This window comes from Corvus kubaryi, unplaced genomic scaffold, assembly GCF_017639235.1.
Source record: "Corvus kubaryi isolate FWS band 111438036 unplaced genomic scaffold, C.kubaryi_AGA036_p1.0 37189, whole genome shotgun sequence".
Lineage (NCBI taxonomy): Eukaryota > Metazoa > Chordata > Aves > Passeriformes > Corvidae > Corvus > Corvus kubaryi.
In genome coordinates, this window is record NW_024581054.1 from 128,447 (window position 1) to 147,047 (window position 18,601).

General features: G+C 43.7%; 1 protein-coding gene and 2 long non-coding RNA genes across 9 annotated transcripts in view; 2 read left to right on the plus strand and 1 right to left on the minus strand.

Annotated features, from left to right (window-relative positions):
• The window catches only part of SPEN (spen family transcriptional repressor), a 65,850-nt gene that overhangs the window by 32,153 nt on the left and 15,096 nt on the right, over nt 1–18,601 (minus strand). For all 7 annotated transcript variants that reach the window (XM_042022157.1, XM_042022156.1, XM_042022155.1 and 4 more), the window contains exons 2-3: nt 15,215–15,535; nt 11,437–11,913 (exon numbers count right to left, since the gene is read on the minus strand). In XM_042022157.1, coding sequence (XP_041878091.1) covers nt 11,437–11,913; nt 15,215–15,535 — 798 coding nt within the window. The remainder of the gene's footprint in view (nt 1–11,436; nt 11,914–15,214; nt 15,536–18,601) is intronic.
• On the plus strand, nt 1,746–5,286 carry LOC121661729. The gene is made up of 2 exons (XR_006015078.1): nt 1,746–2,370; nt 2,638–5,286. It is a non-coding gene; the product is annotated as an uncharacterized LOC121661729 (long non-coding RNA).
• LOC121661725 lies at nt 5,809–10,319 on the plus strand. The gene is made up of 3 exons (XR_006015074.1): nt 5,809–7,048; nt 8,355–8,549; nt 8,875–10,319. It is a non-coding gene; the product is annotated as an uncharacterized LOC121661725 (long non-coding RNA).

Below are 18,601 nucleotides of genomic sequence, written 5' to 3' on the forward strand. Positions count from 1 at the left end.
CATTGAAAATGCAATCACCACTGCATCCAAGTAGGCTACTACACTTTACTCAAGGAGCAAAAAGCAACCTCTTTTTCCTTAAGAGCCCTGTCAAATGCATTCCTGGGAATAAACACTTCTAAATACAATTTTAAAACCATTTGGCATTGACTAAGTGTTGAACACTGGGCATCTTTCAGAAAAAAAGCCTTTTTCAGACATATGCTAGAACAAAAAAAGCCCTAGCACTGATTCACCTCCAGGTTACTGCAGTTATTTTTTAACATAAAGCTGCCGAAGATCACGGCAAACAGCCCCATAGAATTAATTCTGTCTTCGTGTTTTAGAAAAGCATCACACCTTGCCTTAAAAAACCAAACCAGGCACTATTTGCATGCACTGCCTCCTCCCAACCGAAGGCACTGGGTTTTTTTAGCAATACACAAAACACCATTTGTTGAAATTCCTGATTTGGAGCAGTTCTGAAATGGTGCATCCTCTCCTATAAACAGAATTGTTCCTGGGATGGGAGTTGCAATGGAAGGCATGCCAAGATACACAGCTGAGCTACAATGCTGCTTAAGTAAATTTGGGAACATGCAAAGCTTAATATAGAAATTCCCTTTATGGCAGATAACACCATGGAAGTTTAGTACTTCTAAAAATGGTGACTATTGTCCAAAGAGAGAAATCCAAATTGAAATGGACAGAGTGACCCTAGTTCTCCATCCGAAATAAATCCATTTATCAAGGGTGTTTTTCAAAGAGAATTTCTATTCCCTTACATCTTAGAATCATAAAATACTCCTTCTGATCTAAGATTCTAATAGAATCTTCTACAGCCTTTCAAAGAAACACCAAAGAGATGAAGGGAAAAATAATTTTGGAGGGTTTTTTTTTTAATGCCCCTTTTTAGACCAACAACAGTGACTGGAGGAAGCACAGGAGAGCTCTGTAAAACCGGAATGGAAGCTGCTGTTCTGGAGTAAAGGACTACTTAAAATGGAAGGCCTGGGAAAAAAATGTCATTTCTGTGATCTCAGGCAGCATAAATTATAGAGAGAAGACATTTGATGAGTTGTATGCTAAGGATTAATTTGCCATTTAAAAATGCAGGGAACAGATGGATCTCTTGGCTGGGACTATATTTGGGAATTACTTCATTTTGCTGCCCACATGCAAATAAAAATACAACTAAAAGTAGAACTTTTTGTGAGCTTTCACATGGGTAGAAAACACTGAAGTAATGAAAATAAAACCAAAAAGAAAATGTCTGTATGAAATAGGTAAAGTGCCACAGCATCTATTGTGGATCTGCAGTAGGCTGGGGGAGAGAACATGATTTTACTTTGTTGAGCAACTATGGAGAGTAATGCCAGGCTTAGAAACTACAAAAAACCCAAAACAACCCAAGAACAACCCAGCAGAACTTGTATCACATGACAGAGTTTGCCACTTAAGAGTAACTTCTGAAAAAGCACCTTGTTGTAATTTAATTCCATGGAACTTGTTAGGATTACATCTCCACACACGGTCAGAAGGTCCAGGGATTCTTCCCAAAAGCCTGGGCCAGTTCCATCGCACTGACTGGGGATCGCAAAGCATGGGTAAGAACTTAATTTGTGACAAAAATGCAAAAGTAGGGGAAAATCCAGAAGAAAATGCCTTACACCTCCCTGGACCGAGTGCCTGTACAGCCCTGACCTCCACCCCGCATGGCAGCAGCTGGGAAAGGAGGAGCAGTGTGAGGCATTTCCTCTGGCACAGTGGAGACAATGGGACGGAAGAAAAGTCCTCCAAGGAATTCCCACAGGCAAAGCCTGTGTGTTTTCCTTATGGGAGCCAGTGCTTTCAAACCCCCAAACCATGGCAGCTACATGTACAGGATTAATTAAGTACCTTCCTTTTTTCCACGTGATTTCTCCAAGTTCAAGGGAAATTGCATACTGAAAAGCAAACCCAACATCAACTCCTGAGACGACTGTTAGATACCATCTCTGTTTCTCCTCTAGCAACATAACGAGCCTTTCCTCTTTCCCTCCACCTCAAAAACAAACAAACTGAAAACTTCACCCAGCAAAGCCCCGACCGGCGCAGGACGTCCTCGGCGTATTCCCAGACTCCGGAACAGGGATAAGCACAGCTCCGCACACGTTTAGAAAACGAAGAGGAATAGAAAATCTGTACTAACCCGACAGCTTCCTTTCTGTGATTATTCATCCTTCACAATCCAACAGGACACACCAGCCAGTAAACAAACATGGAAGGGAGGGACCAACTTCAAAGCAACTGTGTAAATCTTACATAATTTGAGGGTTTGAGATCTTGCAGCAACCTCTTACCCAAGGAGGTGTCAGATGATCCAAGGAGGTCAGACCTGTAGCAGCCACAGTAAGTAGGACACTTTGCATCTCACTCAGCCCAGCCCAGCATCATTTCTCCGCAGGGACCTGGGGCCGGGCATTCTTGGCAATTCACTTTCAGGAGGAGAACAGTGCCTTTCTTTCACACATCACCACGCCAGCAAAGCTCTCTGCCCTCAAATGGATGAAAGATAATAAATACGTGAATGCCCTTACGGCCGGGATCTGCTGGAAATGTATCTTAATTATTCTTGATTTTTAAAGGGTTTGATAAGGTTCTCTTATTTTTGCCCAGGTATAAAACTGATTTCTGGGCATCTGCAGAGAACATCCCGCAACCGTGGAAGAAGTGAGGATACAGCCCTGAAAACCACTTCCCTCTCATAGAAAGGATTCTCCAAGAGGTACTTTTCCTGCCATCCTGGATTTCCAAGTGTCTTCTAGCCAAAACCATCGCTTTGAGCTAAATAAAGCAACTAAGCACTGAAGCCCAGACATTTCTTGAAGAGAAGGAATTAAAAGGCTCCACGTCTCACTTCTCCAGACAGGAGAGTGCAGTCACGGTTGGAAGAACCAGGAAAGAAAGGAACAGGTCCCCCACCTTTGTTACGGGCCTCTTGCGAGGAGGGATCACAGAGAAGTCCTGTTTCTTAATGCCAAAGCTATTTTTGTTCTTGTATTAGGCACTTAATGAATAATTACGCAAAGACTTTATTCACATGGCATCTCCACAGTGCACGTCTCCCTCTTCCTCCTTTTGGAAACTCAGCTTCCCTTCAAGACTTTAAAAAATTTGGACCACGTCCCAGCACATATAAATTTTTCCTCCTCTACAGAACACATCGAAGCCCTCACCTCTCTCCCAAGCCTGTGATTTTCCACTCGGAGCTGCGCTGCTGTCTCCTCTCCGAGTGGCATTACGAGCTGACCACAAGGATCTGGAGTGGGATCCCTAATCTCCTGCTAAGAAGCTTTTGCACTTAAACCCTTGATGCCATCATTAGTGGTTTCGGCGCTCGCGACGTTACGGCCGGACTGTGCTCGATGCCAGGACGATAAGGGCAAAGCTAAGTGCATCAGGTACACGGTTAACTCAATGGGCAAAGATTAGGGGATGATACTATTTTTTATTTTTTCCCCAATAAGGCTTATTTACTATTAATTCCCACCCGTGATCTTATTTAATTACAACATGTTCCACCTGAAGTTGTTTGTAAGATTAATGCCCAAGTCGCAGCGATACGCCTCAAGGAGACCTGCTCTCCCAGCCCTTAGGTTTTACAGGGAAGGTTCTCCTCCTGCATCCACGCCTCTGGCAGAAGCAGAAACATCCTCTTTGGGAAAAAAAAAAATACCAACAAATCACTGTATTTGCAAGTCCAAAGGGACACGCTATCTAGGCTTTAATGGGAACACGTATGGCTGAGCCCAGGCAGTGCCTGGATTTTTCCTCTGATCACTGTAATGACTGGTATTTTTTCAGGAAGCGTTCAATACAGCCTTCCTCTTCTGCTATTCATCCCTCCACGTGAATATTCATTAGAAATTATTAAACTGCCCTTTATTCCAAAGGTCTGTACGACAGGGATCCTCTCCCCCACCTCTGGTGCCTGCGGTGTCTGTCTCTCCATCTGAGCTGACTCCACCATTGCTGCAGATAAGCGCTTCCAGACTACGATCCCTCTAATCTATTTTAGCCATGATTCACATCCGAGCTGTGTGTGTCTCCCAGAGGAAGGGGAATCTGGACCACTTGCGCAGAGGGAGGCAGCCACCACAGCCCATGGCACCACACGTTTCCCTGTTTTCCTTGGCTTTCTCGGGGCTGGTTTCCCCTTGCCCTCCCAGTGTACAGCACAAAGAGAACACGAGGCACAATTCTTCCTGCCTCCAGGATCCCTCAGACTAAGACCAGCCTCTGAGCAGTTACACGGGCAGCTTCAACTTCCCTGACCTCAGCTAATTCTTTCCTTCCCTCAGCCTACTCAAGATGATTAAGCAAAATACTTGGAAGGAAATCAAAGTCTTAAAAACGCAATTAGAAGTGACCATTTTGTTAATACGTGCACGCACAACCCCAAAGTCAAACCCAATCCAACAGCACCTGACCTTCGGGAAAACAGCAATTTTTAGCAGCTCCCACGGACTTAAGGAACAGCCTAAAGTCTCCCACAATGCTGGTGGGAACAGTGCCTTCCACATAGCTCAGGTTTTTCCCACCATTCCTAAAAAAGAAGGTTAGGAAGACATCAAATCACCAATTCTCACACCAGACACCGACTCCCACAGACCTGCAGCTGTCCAGGGGTGTCTTAAAAATATCATTTTTAACACGCATCCTTCCACACACCCAGAACTTCCTCCCCCAGCTGAGAAAAAGGCAAGTTCACAGGAGGGACTGGATTCAGCTGCCACAAATCCTCATATTCTCTAGAAAAGATTCTGATCTCATTGCAAGAAACCTTTAAAGCATTGAAATAATAATGATCTCTTTAACAACAATAAAGTCGTTTGAAATTACCAATAAAGTTGTTTGAAAATAGTTATCATAGTAATGAAACAGAAATGTTTTTCTAGGCCAATTTCCACTTCACCCATCCACCACATATTTTTAAGACTCCCTTCCCGAAATTAATTTGAAAAAAGATTTTATTTTTCTCTGCCTGCAAAGAATCAAATGCACTTTGAGAAAGCAGCAGTTGAGCTTCTGTGCCTCGACACAGAAACAAAGCCTGACAGCCCAGATTTAGATAACACCTACTTCTGCACATTTAGGAAGAGGCTTAATTGCTTTGTCATTTAGAGCCAGCAATTACCAACTATTACTGGGAGTGCGGCGGGGGTGGGGGTATTAATTGCAGCCAAATGTCCACTCTTTTTTGGGCAGCTCACACCAAGAAAATTATGTACTAAATAAAAAAGAAATTAAAACTCCTCTTTGTTATAACGTTTCAAAGTATTTTATTGCCTATTTATATGTAAGATGGGGGATGGGTTCTCCCAGAGGGGCCAACAACGATGGAATTTCTATTTTATTTTGAAATTGTGTCCAATCACGGCACTGGTGGTATTAGGATGTTGGAGCAGGCTCCAAAATCGCCCTTTTGGGGGGATTTTTGGGGCTGATTCTTCCAGCGAGGAAACCAGAGCGAGCAGAGCATTTAAGGTTTAAAAAAAAAATAAAGGACCTAAAATTGGAAGGTCGAGAGGGAGAGAGGGCAGTTTTCCCCTCGGAGCCGGCTCTGACACAGAGGCTGCTGCTTCCTTTCCCTGCGCTGCGTGACGGGAAAACCTTCACGCAGGAGCGAGAGCTGCTCCAGTGCTAAGGTGGGGGAGGGATTGTATTTTTTTTTAAGTGCTTTTTTTGTGGCAATCGCGGTGTTTTTCCGCGGGGCCCGGGCGGCCCCGCCCCGGGGGCGGCGCGGCGGCCCCGGCCGGCTCCCGCCGGCTTAGACCGGTTCTCAGTGCAAACAACCGCCCCCCGCCCGCTGGGGCACCAGGACGGCGGAACACCCGCTTTCCCCCCACAAAACACCCGCTTTTCCCTCAGAACTACCCGCTTTTGCCTCAGAAATACCCGCTTCCACCCTCACCGAAACAGTCGGGTGAGGTGGCTCCGCGGCCGTGCCGCCATTACAGCGGCGACCGCGCTGCGCCGGCTGTGAGGCGAGAGAAAGCGGCGGGGTTTCAGAGCGAGATAGAAATCTTATTATGCAACGCACATTTTTAATAGATTATTGCCGAGTCCAGGGCTGAGGTAATGCAGGCTGTCAGCAGCCGGGGCGGGAGGCCGAGGGACGAGCGGGTTGCGGCCGCTCCCTCCCAAGGGCACCGAGGCACCATTTCTTCACCATCCGTGAGCAGAAGTTTGATATATCACGTTATTTTTTTCCACAGAAGGATCTATTTATGTGGTTACACATGCACAGGTACGTCTTTTTCGGCATATCTCGAGTATAAAGGTTTGCTTTCTGTATTATAATCTCTCAAAAGCCATCTGAAAACTTTCTGCCTGTGCTCAATCTCAAGAAACTCGATACAGTCCCCAAGGGTAAAAAAGCCACATTTAAAGGATGGTCTCGGTTATATTTAGCTGAGCAGCAGCACAGGCTGACACGAGCAGAGACACAAGGAAGAACAAAGTGAAAACGCTCGACAGTTGGTCACAAAAACCTGCGAGTATCTGAGGTGGATTTTTTTTTTTTTTTTTTTTAAATTTTCCTTTCCCTACTTCACATTTTGCCGCGCGGAGAGAACATCAAAGCAGCACATGGGTTTGTGTGAACAAAAGGTAAAGATGAGGTGTTTCACCTGACTCTGTCAGGATTTACTGTTGCCTTTGTGTAATGGAAAAGGCTTCCTACTCTTAAGAAATTCTTTCATTTTCTTTTCTAAATCTTCACCTAATTCTTTTCCCATACAAACAGGAGCCTGCTCAACCCTGTCGTTCTACCAGAATAGATTAAAAAATTTCAGCTCATCTCTACAGTACCAATGTATGTGGAATTATTTAATCTTGACAAAAGCCGTCTCACAGATGCTTCAATAAAGACTAAACAGCTACATTTAACCTCATTTTTCCTGATTTTTGATCTGTCCTCAGCACAGGCATCTCCAAACCCACTCAAAATCCCAGCTAAGTCAGTGATTCATCACTTCTGGCAGCAAACGATGCGGGAAGAAGATGAAGACAATGGTAGAGAAAGGTTTGCGTTATGTAATGAAACTAAAACTCACTTTTTTCTACTTTCACTTCAGTTGTTGAAACAGGGTAAGAAAGTCCCTGACTAAATAAAATACACTGGAGGTTTCAGGGAGCCTGTTTTTCCCATAATTAAAATTCTCTTGGCAGTGTTTTTCATCAGTTTATTTCAATATTAAGACACACATGTATTCCATTCCAATGGTAATTCCTTGCTCCAGAAAGAATTTCATCACAGAGAAATCTAAAATTAAATCCAATCTCTAATTACCTTATGCCTTGCCCTCTTGTCATGAGAACCTTAAATACAGCTATTAGAATTTTTAAAAATTCCTTTTCAAATACCTGTATGTGCAACTTCTTCCCATTGCTTGATTTCAGCAAGACTGGAATAACTATGTTCACCTAGATCTTGGTGAAAATAAAACCAGTTTTTTATCTAAGCTGAAAATGCTCCTTTAATTTCACAATATCTATTTCATATTACAAGCTATAGGGAAATAGTCATCTAACTAATTATTCATCCAGCTCCAGCATCCTGGAGATGAGACAACCAAATAAACACTCTTAAAAATAAATTAAAGGTGACTACATTACATACTATAGGAAATTATTCATTTAACTGGCAAATCCTCCAGCATCCTCCACATCAGACAACTGAATAAGCACTCTTAAAAAATAAATTAAAGGCCAAGGGAAATCTCAGGTCGCTTATCTGTAAATTGAACACACGGGGTGTTCACACTTCCACAGCCTGGACATCACCTTACAGGAAATCAAATACTTCTGCCTGGATTTTTGTAAATGAATTCAAACCCCATCCCAACAAGGATTTTAGGAGCAAAATGCCCCACTCTCAGCACCGGGTGGTTCAGCACACTGCTGCAGCAAAGCTTTAAAAATAATCACTAACACATGGAGCAGCAAGAGACATGTCAGGCCATTTGACGTTACAAAACTGAATCAAAAAGCCCAGAAATTATTTTTAGTGCATTAGAGCACCTCGACACGCAGCCTAGAAAAGAGCTTCTTCTACCAAAAAAAAAACCAAAAAAAAAACCAACAAACCAACCAAACCAAAAACACGGGGGATTTTTCCAGGAGGTTGGGCAGGGCACAAACAAAATCTGGTTTGCTTCCTATGGGATCACCCAGCTTCCATCCATGGCCAACTTCTTCCATGACACAGTACAGAAAATATGTTTGCTAATGTATCATTTGTGGTGTGTGTCTGAATCACCAAAACTGAAAACTGAGGCTTCTAGTGGTGGCAAATTGTCATTTTTTAAGGGCTTTTTTATTCTTTCAAGGTGATAAAAAAATTCCATCAACCCTTTTCCACAATATGAGTGGGGAATGAGCAATCTCACATTAAGAAGACTTCAAAACACAAATTCCTCCTCAAATCCACGCAGGAACCATCCACATCCACCGGCTTCCTCACCTCAGCCCAGCAGGCAACTTCTGAGAGGCCACAAAACAACCCAAATAAAGCCTGGCTTTAGGTAACACCAGTTATTTTTAACGTGTTCTTTTTTGGTTTTAGTTTCTAAATTACTCCCTTGCAGCTCCATTACTTGCAAAGGCTCCCAAAATAGCAATTTAATGCAAAGTTTAGTTGAGATCCAACACAATAAACGCTTTATGAAATAAAGGCTTTTTTGGGTAGCTTTTTAATTTTTAAGCAATCTGCAGATCATGTTTCTTCACGTTACTGTCCAGAAAAATCAGCTCCGTTTAATCAGTGTTATTACTTCACACAGCTCTTGAAAACCACAAGCAAGGAAACCCAAACTTCTCCTTCACTACCTTTCTGCTGCTTTTTCACAGCTCCGGAAGGACAGTGCCTGGAACAAAAGTTCCCACAAGTGTTGAACACGCCCCGTGTGTCCCAAACACTCTCCAGGGCAGGGAACACAACTTTGCCAGCTGAGACCAACAGGACGAGACTTGAGTGACCAAGTTCTTAAATTTCAGAAGAATTCAGTGTCATAAAGACCTTAGTAACACCATGGCGTCGCAAAATTGGCCATTTCCACTTACAAAAAAGCCATAAGAGAATCTCCAGCTTGCTAAAATCCTCAAGACTACCACGGAAATTGCAGGCAATAATTATTCTCCAGACAAATAAAACTGGATATATTACACAGCAAGTGGGAGCACCGAACCAGGGGAAAGGCTCACCAGCAGTGTATGAGTGGCTTAATATTTACATGGCTAAATTCAAAGTGTGTTGAAAATTAAACACGTGTGCTGTGAAAGACTTCAAGGTCAGGTGGGGTTTTGCTCCCCAAAGTAAAGAGAGGGTTAAATGTTTATTAATATCTAACTGATTGCTGAGAAACATGTAAAACTCCTTTCTGAGCCTTCAAAATTAAATATACAATCCACCAGATTCCATTACTTGCTCGACTGAGTTTGATTTTATTGTATGAATAAGAAAAAAATGTTTTATTTCCTCCCAGAGTATCGTCTACTTTTCCATTACTACAACTAGAAATTGCCAAGAAAATGAAATGCTCAAGCACAGCAGACACTGCTTTTCTTCTCATTAAATCTTAAAACTTGGTTCCAGTGGGATCATATTTAGCCCTCTCAAATTCAGAACAGGATTTCATCCCGCCTCGACATCCCAACAATGACATTTTATAAATACTACAAGTTTCTTGGACGCCCTTCTCATTCCGCAAGGAGCAGAGAAGCATCAGTAAGAGATTTTTTCTTCTTCCCCTGCTTCAGATTTTTTTATTAAACCTTAAATGTAACCAGCCCTCCTTTCAGTCCATCTTCTCTAGGATTTTTTTGAGACCTCTGGAAATCTCACTGATTTTTCTGAGCTGTAATAAGTGTGAAAAATCTTTGACAAAGGGTTGTCTTTATTCAAGCATTAAGCTCTCATTGAGCGAAGTGCTGGAAATAAACAAGTGCTTAAAGCAACCTGTAAGTTGTCTTAGATCTTCACCTGCTCTCCAGCTGAGACAGAACCTGGATTTCTAAATCCATGAGGAGAAAACAATAATTAAAAGAAGTCAATTAAATCCGTGCATGATTCTTTAGACATGAGGGGGTGGAGCAATCAGCAGAGGAGAAACTGATATCCTCATCTTCTCTTCTGTACACTCTCCATGGGTGTCAGCCCATCTCACCCTTCCAGAAGGTTCAACATTCAAGGTAAGATTGTGTGAGAATAATTCCCTTGGTCAGAGAGTTCTGCCAGTGGTAAAATTCCATTCACAGTGATAATCACAGAATCCTGTGACAGGTTGGGAGGGACCTTCAAGTTCATCTAATTCCACCCCCTGCCATGGCAGGGACACCTTCTACTGTCCCAGGTTTCTCCAAGCTCCATCCAGCCTGGTCTTGGACACCACCAGAGATCCAGGGGCAGCCACAGCTGCTCTGGGCACCCTGTGCCAGGGCCTGCCCACCCTCACAGGGAGGAATTTCTTCCCAATATCCCATCTGACCCTGCCCTCTGGCAGTGGGGAGCCATTCCCCCTTGTCCTGTCATTCCAGGCCCTTGTAAAATTGAACACTCTACCAATACACTTATTTACTTAATGAATATTTTCAGTTTTAGAAAAGAGCTGGTATGCAGAGGAAACGCTGCCAACTCTGCAAACCCTCCCGAAGAGCAGAGCTCTTCGCCAAAGAGCATAAAACATTTATGGGTGCAACCGTAGCTTCATGGTTTCCACTCCTAGGGTGAACTTACTCTTAGAAGGCTAAATATCAGAGAGGCACATGAAATTAATGAATTTAAAAATTCTTAAAAGAAATCAGTGATTACCTAACACCTTCTTTTCTTCCCCCTAGGTATTTCATAAAGCCATGTAAATACAGAGCCTATTGCAGAACCAAGGACATGGGAAATATGTTACTAGGAATAGCAAACTTGGATTATTTTCTTTTAATTCTTCCAAGTCTACAATTTTTGCTGTGAGGCAGCGGGGAGAAATGGGAAGGTGACAAATCAACCTTGTAAATGTCAGCAGTGACAGGGCCCGAGAAGAAACAGAACAATACCACTCATCATTTCCCAAAGTACATTGAAGTAGGGCCTGTAAAAAGTAGCTGACCTTAAAATTTGCTTTTTATCTTGCTGAAGCAAATAAAAGTGACCCCATTCTCCAGGCACACAGGCAGCAAGGCCTTGTGTCTGTACATCCCTGCTCTGCCCAGCCACCATCTTACAGGTGCTGCATGGATCCACCACGGAAAACAACGAGTAACGGCACCAGCGTTCCCCTTGGAACCCTTTGTGCCAACTGAGCCTTTCTACATTTCACTCCAGTTTATTTCTACATCAATGAACAAAGCTTTGCCACGGAACAACTCCTTGGGCTCGCACCTCAGGAAACGACCCGCACAGCCCACGGCACAGGGGCCTACCTGTCGCTGCTGGTACTGCTGCTGCTGCTGAGGGAGTCGCTGCTGGAAGATCTGCTCCGGGAGCCGCTGCCGCTGGGGGAGCGGGCGGGCCGGGCGGCCTGGCTGGCCAGGCGCTGCGGGGACTGCGTCCTGGACTGCGACGAGTGCGGCGACCGGCTCCGGCTGTGCTGGTAGTTCCGCTCAGGCCTTCTGCCTCGTACCTCGCGAGTAATGTCATCCCTGTAGATATCCCTGTGTACCACACTGGGCAATGTAAACTGCTCCCGGGCCCTAGGTTCGTATCGGGGGTCGTGAGCATCAAAACGGTTTGGACTTCGGCTCCGAGAAGTGTAATAGAGCCCATGTTGTAAGGTCCGCTCCCGAGGGTCTCTATAGTAATCCTGATCGTAATGTCTCGTCCGATCAAATCCGCCCGTCCCCCGCTCATGGTGTCCATAGGCACTATGTTCATAAGCACGCTCCCTGTTATCTGAAGCCCTGCATTTGGGAAGGGGGAAAAATATCGCATCAGAAAGGGGCAGGCACAACTAAAAGTAAATCATGCAAACATTCACGGCAGCACGACTTATTGTTGCGACTGCTTCTCCACTAACCAGCAATATGCTATCAAGCAACTGACAAACTTCAAAATATTTTACTTGACTCCAAAGTTATATTTGTATACGATCAAGCTGAGCAATCATTTTGGTTTAATCACAATATGGGGCTTTCATGACCAGCGACTTGCCTGCACAGGAAAAAAATTCTGCTTTCCAGTGCAGAATCCTCATTCAGGTTGTTCTTTTTCTTTTAAATTCTGTAAACAAGAAAAACTTCATGTTTGTGGACATAATCATTAACTTTTTTTTCTCTCCATTTTTGCTTAAGAGCTCCAGAAGTTTTTTTTTCAAAATTTGGTAATTACTGGAGCTCTTGTAATTATCCTTCTGCAAAAATGGCATTACGAATTGGGCTGTAGCCATGAAAGCCTCCATGCAAAAGCATGACCCAGAGGTAAGAAGCTGCTTTCAAAAGGGGTGGCATAACCCATAGAGAATTCCCAGAAAATTAGGGGGGTTCTTGTTGCTGTTCTAAAATATTTCACCCTCTTAGAGGGAATTTTTGCTTTGACCAGATTGCTACATTCATTTCTTGTAAAAGCTGTGGATGCTGAAGAAACACCTCCATTACTAATGCTGGAACTGCAAGGATGCAGGTCCCCACAAGATACTACAACCCTACACAAGGACTGGGAATCCAATTTTTAGGCAGTTTTTGTTGCAACTGCTGCTGTTGCTGCAGTCGCAGAATTTCTGTCTGCACAAGCTGCTGCTTTCCAGCAGCTACAGTCCCGTTTGTTTCAGTATTCTGAACATTTTAAATTGAGAAAGGCTCGGTGATGCTCTGAGTTAGTCTGATCTCTCAAATAAAAGAGATAGTAAAACTGACAGATAAAGGAACACTACAAATAGTTGAGTATTCTGATTTAGACAAGTACCAGGACGGTACGTCTTAGTTACATCCACAAAATGGAAGATCCAGAATGGTTACGTTTAACATTTAAAAAACACTTCTAAAATTCTAAATATGTCAGGGTAGCCAAAGTTAATTTAAAAATTAATTATCCATCTTATGAAGGACATTTTAACCTTTTTTCCTCAGCCTTCTCTCTTGGCTTCTTCCTTCAGAATCTGTTATGAGTCACTTCAATCCCCTGAATCCTGATAACCCAATTCTGCCTTGTGCCTCCTCCTCCCCCTCTCCTGCATCACAGCTCTAGTTCAAATGGCAGCAGTATTTCAGGGATCTTTTATAAACTGAAAATGGGATTTGAATCTTTTTTTGATTGGCATCTCAGGAAGTTCCTTCCATTCCTTCTCCAATGAATCACTAGATCCTTAATCCTCTCAATATATTCACTCTCTGTTGTTAAATCGTAACTCATATCGAGCTTTCTATAGAGCTTCCTCACATTTTGCCTGCATTTTTTCTCTCAAATCATATATAAGAAACTGCTTAACCACTGCAAGAGACTGTCATTACCTTCAACATCTGCTTGAAATTCATTGTTGCCTTTCTATTTCCATTACCTCTTGCTCGCAACAATGGAATTTTGAAAGATATTTCTGGATCTGGCACATAAATGTGTCTCTATTTTGGTTCTTTTTGCCCCCTTTTGAAGGACCAAGATCAACAATTTTATAAACGATTGCATTTAGCATCCTACAAAGTGTTAATCAGTGAGAGCTGATTTAATGAGGTCAGAGAAAAAGCAGTATTTTCTAGCAGGTTACTGCTACAGAACTGACAGAAAGAACAAATCCTTATCCGTGAGAAGGACACAGAAGACAGACAGAGGAAGCAGAGCTGAACAGCTACTGGCTACAGTGCTTTCTTCATTTATCTATTAGTACTAAGTGCTACTGGAGTTAGTGGAAAGAGAGGGTTTGACTTGGGTTAGGAGAGGGGCTAATATACACAGGGCAGGACATACCAACCTTTTCCAAGTGTGGAAACACGACCTATATTCCCAATTAAATCTAGGGAGAGAATTGTGAACATAACTTCCCCAATTTTGGCCCCTCTTACAGGGGTAATCCACCTTCTTAATGGGCAAGGGTGTCAAATGATATTTTAGATGAACCAACAAGAAAAAAAAAAAATCTTAGTGACAAGACACAAAAAAAAAATTCCACTGGACGGAAGTAGTCCCAGACTGAAACTGTAACTCTGAAACCCCCAGACTTCTTTCTTGAGACAGAAGGCACTTAAATAGATCCATAATTTTAATTTCCAGCCCTAAGTCTGAATCAAGCAGCTGGTAGAAGATCCCCCGAGGCCCGAGGGCCCTCACGCTGCTGCCAGCAGGCATCCTCTGGCCGCCTTGGTAACCATCCAGCCCAGTCACTTCTCACTGGTGTATCCACAAACGGGTATTAGCACCACGTCCTTAAAGCTAAAGTATGTTTAATGTGGAGCAGCAGAGAGCTTTTTAAGAGACTAGATAGTAATCCACTCCCCATGGCTACTGGCGTCTTGACTGTATACCATCCAATAAATTCAAGGCAGTAGTTCTTATCCCAGCTTTAAAAAAAATAAACTATAATTTCCAAAATTTAGTAATGTCCATCATCTCTTTTTGCCAATGCCATCAGAAAGAATAATCCCAATAACTTGGAAAGGATGTAGATCCAAAATGGAACCATCACAAGCTGCCTTCGGTCTTCTCCATCCAAGCGTTATTTCCATGGCTAAGTGTTGTCTGTAGAATCCAAGGGGCCGCATCATTAAAGTCTACTACGAATTTTGTGGTGACAATCCAATTAACATACCCGCTGCGTATAGTGAGAACTGAGAGCTAGGCATCAAGCTTTCACCGAATTCTAGGTTCTAGTATTCCGAAGATACTCCACAGAGAACTTCACCACATGTTGTAGAGTAAGATAGCTCCATCTGGCAGCAGGGATACATCCAGCAAGGCCTTAATATTATCCAAGAAATGGGATCGTTACTTCTAGAAAAGAGTAACTCCAATATCGATGCTGGCCAAAGGAAATCTTCCATATTAAAACCACCTTATTTCAAGTGTAGGTAGATATCCAACCAGCTGCAGGACACATCCTCTATGGATCCACAAGGTACCAGCCACTGGGATAGAAATCACTTCTGTTTCCAACCCAAAATAGGAAACATAGATAATTCCCAAAATTTTAAATCCATCTGGGGGCCCTAGATACGAGTTTGTGTTTCTCACCATATCAAATACAAAATACCTGCCTAGAGAAACCTTGGAACTTACCCATCAAGTCTCCGCTCATAACGTCCTTCCCGTGCATGAAGTGATGGTGGGGGGCCGTAAGTGGGCCCCCCACCACCTCCTCTGAACCCAGAAACCTCTCTACTACGAGATGCTATGGAAACTGTATCATCCAATCCCCGCGCAGCACTGGGAATGGTTCCTGGCTCATTATAATCCGTCCGTAGGTCTCTATCTCCCATTTTGTTGACAGAGTTGTGTGCCTTCTGCGCACTTTTGATGTCCACAAAATCCACAAACGCTGCCACTCCGCCTTCCGACCCCCTCTTAGGGAGGATTTTGACACTTTCGACACGTCCATATCTGGAAGAGAAGCAAAGCAGAGCACACAGGTTAGTGCTGGTGGGAAAAGACCACCTTTAGTAACATTACCTCCTGCAAAATCAACATCCAACCCTTCACCCTTCCCATGTGCCAGGAAAATCAATCGTTGGGAGACACCAAGAGGGAAAAAGCCATTTGGAGTGGGGGAAAAGGCCATTTAAACTTTCCATGGTTACATTTAAACTCCTCTCTCACAGTGTGGGCAGCCTACCATGGGATCACCCTTTTTATAGCAACAGAGCAGCAGCAGAAGAAACAGAAAGGTGTTCGCAACCAGAGCACCCTGCACATCATTAGTCTGACACAATTAAAGAGGCACAATTAAAACAAAACCGTGTCACGAGGAAAAATACAGGCAGCCAACAATTTTCTTAGGAGACAAATGACCTTGACACAGCAATTCCACTACTCCGATCTGTATTTAACCCAGAGTCTCCACTGTGATCCCCGTTCCTGATCTCAAACCCGTTTACTCCCAACACCTTGCAGGACGCGCGGTCGGCACGGACCCCCCAGACCCAGGTGCTGCCGGGGTTCAGCCTCCCACTCCGGCCCCAGCCGCCCAACAGGAGCGCTGAGGAATGCCAGAGGGAATGTGACACCACCCTACGTAATGTATGTTAAGTAACTGCAACACTGGCACTTACGGATGAGTAAATGTCTATGTAAAATAAAAATAAACCCAAACATGTTTGTGTACACAAGGAAACAAGATGTAAAAACATATTTAAATAACTTGCATCCACTCACAGCAGAAAGGACAAGCTGGGAGGGATGAGCACAGTGATGTTTTAACAGCCAACAACTGCAGGGTTTGGGTGCTCAGTTCTCTCAGCCAAAAGATTCTGAGCAAACCAGGGAAAAGCTTTGAACTGCAGCTGGTAATCCAGGACAAGAGAAGGCAAAAAGTGTTATTTTTGAATGTGCCGACATAGAGGAAAGGGACACACAAATAAAAAAACCTCATCAGGAAGTATTTGTAAACTCCGTGAAGAATTATTGCAAAAAAATTTCTATGCACAAAGGCAGCACAATGCTGGACAGATGTAAACAGACCTTACACAGGCAAAACTGTTCTCAGCCACACACACAAGGAAGAGGGAATACAACCACCAGGCTGAGGCACACACGCTGTCAGATCCCGGAGCTGCCTCGGTTTCATGCCTGGCTTTTCCTACACCTTACAATTTCATCATTGTTGTTGGATGACTAATCCTTAAATACGATCTGAAAACCTGCCTCGCTGACTGCTGCCTTCTCATTCCAGCCTGACCTACTACACTTACGTATAACCTGGTTTGGATTTAGAGCCCTTTTCTCCCTGGTTTATACTCCACTGAACACGGATGTGTGCACAAACAGAGCATCTTCCAAGAAAAAAATGCCTTGTTGGCCATAAAAAGACACAGTCACACACCAGACACGTTCCTGCCTCTCAGCTGTCCAAGGCTGAGCTTGTCACCTTTGTGCCCCTGGGTACAGCACAGGGACGTTAATTCTTGGGAGTTGCCTAATCTGTAATGCTCTGGTTATTTTTTTTATTTATTCTTTGTGTTTTATTTAATTACAAGCTTCAAATAATGGCAAATGGAACTGCACGAAAGCTGCTTCTCAAAGCTTACTCTCTTTGGAAGCTGGATATGATTATCTTGCCTTGAAAGCAAGATTTAGAAAGCCCAGAAAAGTAGAGGATATGGTTAATAAAATCTGTGTGAGGAAAAAAAATGGCCTAATTGGATGTGGCAGATGTAGAGAGAACAGGAGAGGGAACAGGAAAGGAAGGAGAGGGAAGGAAAACAGGAAAGAGCCTATTTGAGAAAATGTTCATGCCATGAATGAACGTGACAAAAAATACGGAAAGTAATTAGGAATCCTAGTTAGGATCACCCTTTAACATACATTTCAGTGCCAGTTCTCTGCAAACAAAGATGGGCTCCAACCCTCATATCTACACCAGGTAGTTCCCAAACTGACTGGTTAGAACACACACTTTTGTTTTGCTCTCCATGTTTACATGTTCAGTTTCTGGCAACACAAGCCCATATTTGCCTTCAATCTTCATGGGGGGCACAGGATTGAGATACTATTGATAATGGTATCAATATCCCTAAAATCCTAGTTGTCATTTGACTGCAGTCACCATGGCCCACCTCACATGAAGCACTGCCTGCCAGTGACATTAGAGCTGGGCTCTGAACGACTGCCTGCTCACCACCTTGACAATTACTGCCTGATTCTGAAATCCTAACACGTACATGTTATTATACACACACAGTCAGAACTCAATCATTCTTTTGCTGCAGAAGATCCAGAATGTGTTAAAATGTTCAAATATCTGAGCTCATGCTGCTCAGAAAGCAGAGAGGATACAAAACATCAGTGTAATAAGGTCCCCATCTACCACAAAAACCACCTAGCAAAGGTGTAACCCTTCCCAATAATAATTTTTATATTGGAAGAAGTGTACTTTGGTTATTAATTTTTTTTTTCCTAAATAAGAAATGGATGGGGGAGGCTACTACTGTATTGCACTGCAGCCATGGTGCTAAATCACTCCACTCCAAAACGGCGCCTTTTAATCCCCCCTTATCCAGATACATAAATATAGGCTGCGCTTTGGTGCCCTGCCCCGTACCCTTGACAGGCCCCGAGGATAATCTCTGACAATCGCCTTTGCTGAAAGCGAGGGAGGCAGACGGGAGGAGGAGAAAGGGAGCAGAAGGAGGGGATGAAAAAACCGAGGAGAGAGAGCCCTGAGTATTCCAGGGCAGCTGCTGGAAGAGGAAGGTTTGCATTTTCTGTGCTCTGCCACAGTCCTGTGATTGCAGACATCCTTCAGTCCCCACCGCGAGGATCAATGTGCCGAGTGATCTGGCCCGGCCGCACCCATTGGCGTCTCTCCGAGCTGCTCCTGTCTTGGCAGATGCTGCCAGGAGGAGACTGGGGGGAGAGGAGGGAGATCTGCAGTGCTGCATCACCACACGGCTTCACTGCAGCACAGTAACGTTGTAAGGAAAAAAAACACGACACTTTGTGAAGGGCCGG